The sequence below is a fragment of the Phragmites australis genome, chromosome 10 (assembly GCF_958298935.1).
Source record: "Phragmites australis chromosome 10, lpPhrAust1.1, whole genome shotgun sequence".
Lineage (NCBI taxonomy): Eukaryota > Viridiplantae > Streptophyta > Magnoliopsida > Poales > Poaceae > Phragmites > Phragmites australis.
The window spans coordinates 7,506,096-7,515,001 of record NC_084930.1 but is presented as its reverse complement, the minus strand read 5'-3'; the positions used below and the strand labels follow the sequence as shown (position 1 = coordinate 7,515,001).

Below are 8,906 nucleotides of genomic sequence, written 5' to 3'. Positions count from 1 at the left end.
TCGCACGGTGGAGGAGTGGGCCGATCAATCCGAGAGCAAACAGGGCACTATAAAAAACTATTTTTAGAGACGGATATTAACTCATTTTTACAGATATTTAGTGTACTCATCTGTAATCGAAGTTCTGTAGAAATGAATAATTTTCACATGAAAAAAATCGCCTATAGAAATCTATTACTTTAAATAATTATTTAGGTATTTAAATGACTTTAAATGAAAAAAATTTCAACTATAAAGTTGTAGATCTCGTCGATAGCTATAATTTTCATATAAATTTTGTCCTTATTCAACTTCGTATAAAAAATTATGAATTTTTTAATATAAACTGTCACATATTTTCAAAGACGATTTACCTAATTAATCGCATGTAAAAATGACATCATTTATTACAGGTGGTTTACATAACGGCTACTTATATTAACCATCTGAAGAAATAAGTGATAAGTTATTTTAAAAAATTTATAATTTTTTCATATCAAATCGAATGAGGAAAAACTCTATATAAAAATAATAACCCTCGACTAGATCTACAACTTTGTAGTTATTTTTTTTTCATTTAAAGTCATTTAGATGTCCAAATAATCGTTTGAAATTTAAAACAATTATTTAGACCTCTAAATGACTTTAAATAAAAAAATATCAACTATAAATTTGTAGATCTTGTCGAGAGATATAATTTTTATATAGAGTTTTTTCTCATTCGACTTTATATAAAAAGGTTATGAATTTTTATATAGAATTTTTTCTTATGTAAATCGTATGTAATAATAAAATCGTCTGTACACATACGGTCAACCATATAAGACTCTTGTCAACTATTCAAACTATTTTTTAAATAGTTTTTTAAGTAGTGGGGCAAGCAGTCACTTCTGAGCCCAATGGTCAGTACAGATCAACAATGACTTAGTCGCAAGCTTGGGCCGTAGAGAAACCCATGCCTCGTGCCATATTGCGGTATCCGTACGTACAATATATAGTAGTATATGCGAACCAGGGTATCAACTCTGTGGTACACGTAACACACCCTCCCGTCCAAAGCTCGAGCGAGAACAAACAGACGACGTGTTATTCCGGCCGTGCCGTAGCCGTGTCGCCTTATCGCCGGCCGGCCGCTCACACCGGCGTGAGGCCGTTCTTGAGCGCCGCCTTCCACACGACGTCGATCCGGTCCACGTCGATGGCGCCCACCTCGTGGTGCTCCCACCCTTCCAGGCAGTGCACCACGCCGCCGGCGTGGCACGCGTGCACCACCCCCCTCCCCATCGTGTACTGCACGTTCCATACCAGAGTTAGCAAATGGGGAACACTTCAACTTCTTCGTTGTTGTTGATTTGCTGTTTCTGTCCCTGTTCTTACCTCGCAGGAGCCGAGGCCCTCGACGTCCTTGGGGAGCCTCATGGCGGCGAGCTTGCCGTAGGTGCAGTCCCGCCGGAACCCGATGATCGGCGGTACGACGAACTGGTGGAAGTGCGTGCCCGGCGGCGCCCACCGCTGCTCCCTTGGCGACAGCCACTTGCCCACGATCCATGTCTGCCACAGAACCGGTGTCAGTACTGCACTGCCCCATGCACATTTACTAGTGCTCTGGAAGCTGTACTGACAATCACATGAACAGTTTCAATTACCTTGCAGCTCTTTGCCGCCTGATACTTGGTGACCTGCACGAGGTACTGCTGGAACTCTGCCGGCGCCTCCCTCTGGATCTTCAGAAACCTCTCTGTCGACAGCGTTAACATCTGAAGCAAACAAAGCAGAACGATCAATCAGTCGTAAGCATTATCCAAATATGATCCTGAAATGCCTGAAAAGTTATTTCTGTACCAAGACTCTGATCTTCTTCCTGCAGAGGTAGAGAGCGATGGCTCTGCCGAGCTTGGACGTCGCGCCGGTGAGGAACACCTCCTTCACGTTGCTCGGGATCTCGTTGAGGATCACGGCCGCGGTGAGGGTATTGCCGTGCACCACTCTAACCCTCAGGTTGGGGTGCTTGCTGACGAATAGTGTACCGCCGCCGTTGAGCGCCTCATTCTGAAGAAGGAAGAGAAGAACATAAGACAAATGAAATCTTTTGTTGGTAAATCCAAGTGTAGGGCCCAGCCGCCCAGCCACTGTTTTCGAATTGATTAACAGAGATTTTGTGCTACTGACCTTGTTCAGCGCAGCAAGGCTTAGCACTTTGACGCCCATCTTGTCGGCCCTAAGGATGGCGAGCTCGATCTGACGGTTGATGCCCGTCTTCGCCGATGGAATGAAATACTGCAACACAGTAAAAAGAAGCAATCAGTTTAAAACATTCATCAAGTTTCATGGACTGGCCAGCTTACTCGAACGCTTAAAGAACCCGTTAAGAGCTAACAATGTTGTGACCTGGAATCCGTATCTGGGGACGCTCCATGTCTGGTGGAGTCGGCCGCGGAGGTAGTAAAAGCTGACGGTGAAGGTCTTGGAGAAGAACCACTGGAGGACCATGAAGGCGAAGGCGAGTGGCCAGACCGGCAGGAGCACCAGGTGGGTCGAGAACGGCAGCGAGCTGCACGATCGGAACCCGAACGGGGCGTGCATCGACGACGTCACGTCCACCACGTGCGCTAGGAACACGAAGTCCGGCACCCGGTCGTTCTTGCCTGCAACGAGCGATTTCGTTTTCGCCTACTTATTACTGTGTCGCTGCAAGTTACTACATGTAGCACTATGCAGTAGAAGGCAATTCTTCAGGTGGATAGACGATGCCATCATCAGCTACTATACCTTGGTCGACCTCCTTCTGAAGCTCCCAAGATTTGGAGTGGATGGTCCCTCCCAGAGCGTCGTACAGAGGCATAAACAAGCAGAAATTGCTTTCCTTCTCCCTGTGGTGCAGGCTTAAATACCTGCGAAACCAGCACATGCATGCATGGTAAATCTGCTGCAGTCTTAAACCGAACAAAAAAAAGAGAGAGAGAGAGAAGGGGGGACTGACATGTAAGGTCAGGCTTAAGTACCAGAGATATAAATCGGCAAAAAGACAAGAAGAAGAGGACAAAGTGTAGCCCTTAAAGGCTGTTCATGTCCGCTGGCTACAGGACTCTTTGGAAAGAAAATTCTATTTGATCTCATATTTTAAAAAACCTCCTCTCTCAATATGATAGGTCTTCTTATCTTTCTCTCCTATACACGTTAGCCGTTAAATTAGAGAAAAAATATCACGGATCAAGATCTCGTAGAGCTCATTCTATAAAGATCTTATAAAAAAAAATTCTCTCCCTGCCGGGCGCGTCTCACATGCATGATGCATGGCAGTTCAACACCCCTGCAGGGGGCAATCAAGGGAGACATGTGCGGTATATGTGTGGTGCACCGGATACAACTGCGCCACCCTACGGCGGCACATGAGGTGTTACCAGACCCGGTCGGGGTCTCGGGTCACGGCTCTGTCCTCGCCGCGGGCATTGATGTCCGACGGGACGGTTAGCGTTGATATCCGATGGATCTTTGTGTGATGAGATGCACTGAGAAGGTACCGCGTACAGCGCACTGACCCCGGCCGGCCCCTTTGTTTGCTGGTGCTGTGAGCCTCACACTACAGTTGGGACTTGGGCGTATTCGGGCCGTACGGAGGACGGGACTCGGTCGGCGCAGCGAACTGAATAGGAACATTCTGATCCATCGACACGGCAAATCAAGCCACCTAGATCTGTGCTGCACAGTTAACCACCAGCACCAGTAGCGGGGTGAGGTTGGGTTTGGTTTGGCTGATTATGGCAAGCCTCCCTATCATGGACGCTACGTACTCCTCAAATAAAACACTGCAGCCTTAGCGGCATATCACACATGGAGTGTGCTAAAGAAAACACGATGGGCAGTACAAGTTGGTGTTGCAGCCTGTGTACGAGTAGCTCGGAAGTATTGATTGGATTATAAGGGCAGGGCATCTCCACCGGTGGACCATATAGCTAGCTGAGTCAAATTTTTGCTTCGTAGCGGAGAGTGGGCGAGGAGAGAGAGTGTGCTAGCGCTTCATTAAACGCTAACTCTTAGTCTGAGCACCCACCCTCATGGGTCTCATGCCGGAGTCGAGGGCGTGACATCTTAAAGTCTAGGCCGGCGGGAGAGGGAGAAGACGAGGTTGGTGACACGCGGTAGATCCATTGGCGAGGCCGTGGTCACCCAACGACAGAGCACGGCATCCACTCGATGGATGTGGAGGAAAGAAAGAGGGCAGGGCGGGCGGTTTTAGTCAGCGATCTCTACTTGAAAAATAAATAAAGGAGATATAAAATTATTGATAGGTATTAATATGATCCGTTATTTATGTTAAAAATAATATGTTATAGCTATAACTAGTTATAAATAACAAATCAAATTGTAACCTATCATTTACGACTCTTCATCAATGATAAGTCATCTTAAGCTAGTTATAACTAATGACTAACTCATAAATAACAAGTCAAATTGTAACCTATCACTAATGACTAACACATCAGTGATGGACTGTCCAAGAGAGTTATTAGTGATGGGTTAAGTTTTGACCCATCACTAATGATAAGTTTTGATCCGAGAGAACAGATGAAGAAATCTTAATTAATTAATCATTAGATATATTAATCAATCAGTTTAATAAAATATTAGATGTATAGTACATCAACTCTTTAGTTTTTTTTACATAGTTGTGACATGTCTAATATATCCTTCATAATTTATCAATTATAAATCTAGCTAGCGAGGGTGAAGTGGTATGACGGAGACGCGCGCGAGGGTAGATCGTGAGTTCGATTTTCATGGTACGCATATTATAAAAATAGCTTGAAAAATAGTAAGGAATATGTGATGAGTGACGATGGCTCTAAGTTGAGTTGGTTCAGGTTAAAATATTATTTTTTTGACTTTTTTAATCAAAAATACAAAAACCGTTCATCAGTTATAAGTGATGAGTCATAACTGTGACCCATCATTTATAATTTATAATGAGTTATAGGTCATAATTATGACCCGTTACTTATGAATGTTATAAGTGACGGGTTAAGTTTTGACTCGTCATCAATGATCTCATTAATAAAAGTTTCTTATCCGTCATTTATGACTGATCATCAATGACATATTTGGAGTGACGAGTCTGACGTGTTTGGACGAGACCCATCACCCATGACAATTAGATCATCTCCAACCATATTCCATTCATTTCGTCCCTTTCCCGATTCTCTTCCCCGTTCCTATTCCCTTTATTTTCTCTCATCTCTAACAGCTTCCCTACGAGGGGAATCGCAAAGAGAAAAGAGAGAGAATCTCATCCTGAATGACCTTGAAAATACTTTCGTAACGAAAACCGTAAAGAAAAACTGTTTAAACGCTGAAAGGAATGAAAATCTCTTTACAATAGGAATCTAGTCCATGAAGAAAGCTCTTGGAGTTGGTCTTATAACATGTCACTTTTAAGCTTTTTTTTTTACGTAGTGGATGGTGTGGAAGGGAAAGGAGTGAGGAGAATAAGGCTAGTAGCCTGCTGTTGTGGGTGACACGAGGATGGAGGGTGGATGGGGTGAAGAGGGATGTGGAATTATTAAATAATACTGACATGTGTGCTTTGCATCAATTTGAGAGAATGTGCTATAGTTGGATTGTTGGAATGGTCCGTAGCGTATACGTGATGTGGACTCTCTTGTAGATAAGAGGCTAGCTTTATTGTTGGTTATGCCCTAAACTGCATCCAAGGCTCCTTGATTGTGGTCAAGGTGGGCTGCTGCTCCTCTAGCCCATCACAAGCATGCAAATTAATAGGTATATAGAGTGTTATTTATGCTCACATGTCATATATTTCTGCTATTCGGCTTCCTGCAAACTCATTTTGCTAACACTTGCTGATTTTTGGCTCAAGCTCCATCACTGCCCATAAATATGATGGTTGATGCTGGCCGTGGACAGTTCATTTGCGTACCAGGGCCACGGGAAGAAGGTTGGCATCTGCGTCGATCTCCTCTCCTCTCCTCTCCTGGTCGTGTGGTCTTCGCCTTTTTGAGTTGGTTGGAAGGCGCTGCCATTCACGTCCATGCACTGCTGGCTCCTACTGTTTGCGCTAGAGAAATGCTGCACTGAACATGCCAGTCTACAACACTAGCTATACATGTTTGGTGTACACGCGTGACGACAGAGAACCTATAGCTCTGCCCGGCCAGCGTATGCATCATACACGCAGTACGTTCACAGGATTTTCAAGGACTCGTCCTGCACATGCGTGTACCACTACCACCATGGACCAGTGCTTAATTCTTGTTGTTGTGTCACGCAGACGGTTTCCACATGAACTAAACGTGAATTTAAAGTACTAGCTAATAGCATCTTGATTTTCATATGAATTTAAACTGGCAGAAAAAGTTCTTGTAGCACAACACCTTGATGATTAACATGGAGAAGGAGATGATGATGGCTTACGTTGGGGTGTAGATGAGGTATCTGAGCGGCGGGAAGGCGGCGAAGGCCTTGTGGGAGATGACCTCCACGTTGCTGTACCCCATGCACCGGAGGTAGTCGAAGAGGAGGACGTGCCCGTAGAGCAGGCTCACGGAGCCGGCGCCGGCCAGGAAGGCTCCGGCGAGAGGGGCCCCCATCGCCAGCGTCAGGATCAGGCCCTCCAATGGCGTGCCGAACGCCGCTGTATATAGGTCAGAGGAGAAGAAAAAAAAATCATTATGCAGTTAAACCCTCGGAGACGTCGTTATCGCGGAAATCTCCCCGACGTACCTGTGAGCGGCTGGGTGACGCGGGACGAGTGGTGCACGGCGTGGTACTGGCTGAAGAGCGGGCCCCAGTGCAGCGCCCTGTGGGCCCAGTAGAAGACCGGCTCCGAGATGCTCACGTGGAGGAGCAAGGCCACGGCCCACCCCCGCGGGTCCCACGCCCGGAGCTCCGTCACGGCCGGGAAGAGCGGGCTGTTGGTCGCCATGGCCGCGATTAGGGTTTGCATGATCATCATGTTATCCCTGCACGGTAATTAGTCACACACTTGCTCTTTTCATCTTAAAAAAACAAAGCAAAACAAAACAAAAACAGTGACAGTTTTCATGCTCTTCGAATGCTGTTTGTTTCATCCCTCGCGTAGGGGCACTTTGCAATCAATTTAACAGCACCCAAGCGCAGATGAAGTTATGGCGTATTTACTGCCGATCGTTAATGATGCGGCCCCCAACGGCCCAACCTTAAAGAAAACCACAAGACGAGCGTGCACTAATAATTTGTGTCCTATTTCAGCCAATCAAATCTAAGACATTCGTTTTCAGAAAAGAAGATTAAATAATCTCATACTCCAAGTACGTCAAGTACCAATCAGATCACTGGTGATAACTGTATGAGTATCTGGTGATAACTGTATGAGTATTAATATACGTGCAGCAGGACCAGCGAGCTGGTCAATGCCATGAAACAGACATGGCTCGTCCAATCAGCTCAACAGTTGATAAAGTACTTTTTATTTGAAATAGTATACATAGTTATTTTTTAAAAAAAATGATTTTTTATATTTTAAACAATATTTAATTAAATTATAAAAATATTTAGTGTAAAAAATTATACAACTCGAATTATAATTTAAAATGATTTTACACTAAATAGATTTTATAATTATAAATGATATATTTAATGAGAAAACTTTAATCGAAATTTAACTTCGAAGATCTTCAACTTTAAATATCGAGTCTAAAAGGAATAGATCTACTGTTTGTGAACGTAGGGAGTAGAGAGAGCAGCGCTAGCTAGCGTGAATTACTGCTTACCAGTCCCACTCGGCGTCGATCTGGCGGAAGTCGACGCCGTCCTCGACGACGCGGCGGCGGCGGGTGAAGAAGAGCATGTTGCCGTAGGAGAACCAGAGCTGGAACGTCAGCGACCGGAGCGCGAGGAGGACGAGGAGGTGGAGGCACCACGACTCCAGCGGCAAGCTCCCTGTCTCTCTCCACGCGTGCGCCACCTTCGCCACCAGAGGACCGTACAACAGGTACTGCACGCAACAAACCAGAGAGCAAAAGAAACGAACAAAGATTAATATACTGTGTCTAAGCAAGAACATATAGCTCACAGCCACAGCAATGGCAGAACTGGAGGAGGAGCAGGGATTAAGAGCTGCATCCATTGGCATGCATGGTGTATATAGCTAGTCCTTGCCTTGTATGAACCAAGGCCTGCCCATGGCCAGGAAGACAACGGAGCACCCATGGCCCGGCCAGAAAGAGAGTTGCAGAGAGGCGTGCGTGAGAGGGAGAGAGAGAGAAACAGCCCTTCTGTGCTGTTGGAATATCTCTCACACCTCGAATGCGTATTGGACTCCACCCCGCCCCTATTTATACGAAGAGGGACGAGCAGCGAAAATAGCAGAAATCAATGACCTGCTTCCTTTTTCCACTAACTTATTTCTGTAAACAGGACGGTCAATGAAGTGAGTCTCTGCCTCTCTGGTTGTTTCGGCTCTCAGCCAGAGCTCAGCCGACTCGGAGCGGTCTCGGCTGGTATTGGCCCTAGGCCTAGTTCTAGGGATTCAAGTGGTTTTTCCCACGATTTTCGTCAAAATCTTAATCACGGATCAGCCCCAGCCCAGTTTTTCCCATACTTTCATCTTCCTTGAGGCTTTGTCGCTTGTTCTCTGGTGCTCCGGTGTAGGGATTTTAATGGCCAAGCAGGCGGGTGATGGGGAGGAGGGCCTACGAGGCCTCCTAAGCGATATTTGTCTGTCGGAGGCAGAGAAAACAAGGGGGTCATGGTTGGACTGGAGATGCCGAGAAGGGGAAAGGGTAACATGCAAGTGGTTGCGAAGCTCTTCTCGGAGAAGCTGGGCTATGCGGAAGGGATTGCTCAATCTCTGGGTAAGATATGTGGAACTCGGTAGGGGCTTGCTGCGCCCAGACAATACTAGCGAGAATCTCCTGACGGGGATCAGAACACGT

General features: G+C 45.9%; 1 protein-coding gene across 1 annotated transcript; it reads right to left on the bottom strand.

The window, feature by feature from the left end:
- Nucleotides 1–830: 830 nt before the first annotated feature.
- LOC133930323 (very-long-chain aldehyde decarbonylase GL1-3-like) lies at nt 831–8,263 on the bottom strand. The gene is made up of 11 exons (XM_062376958.1): nt 8,131–8,263; nt 7,743–7,966; nt 6,715–6,953; nt 6,406–6,625; nt 2,749–2,870; nt 2,368–2,624; nt 2,149–2,256; nt 1,822–2,028; nt 1,626–1,736; nt 1,357–1,530; nt 831–1,269 (listed from the first exon to the last, which is right to left on the bottom strand). Exons 1-11 carry the CDS (start codon nt 8,179–8,181, stop codon nt 1,114–1,116), a joined length of 1,869 nt encoding a protein of 622 aa, XP_062232942.1. The 5' UTR covers nt 8,182–8,263; the 3' UTR covers nt 831–1,113.
- Nucleotides 8,264–8,906: the final 643 nt, after the last annotated feature.

Bases quoted from the DNA above. Each gene is read 5' to 3' on its own strand.
- LOC133930323 (XM_062376958.1), bottom strand. From the start codon at position 8,181: ATGGGTGCTCCGTTGTCTTCCTGGCCATGGGCAGGCCTTGGTTCATAC. The intron at 6,954-7,742 runs GTAAGCAGTAAT...ATTACCGTGCAG, and splicing joins ATCGACGCCGAGTGGGACTG to GGATAACATGATGATCATGC. The intron at 1,737-1,821 runs GTACAGAAATAA...TGTTTGCTTCAG, and splicing joins GGAAGAAGATCAGAGTCTTG to ATGTTAACGCTGTCGACAGA.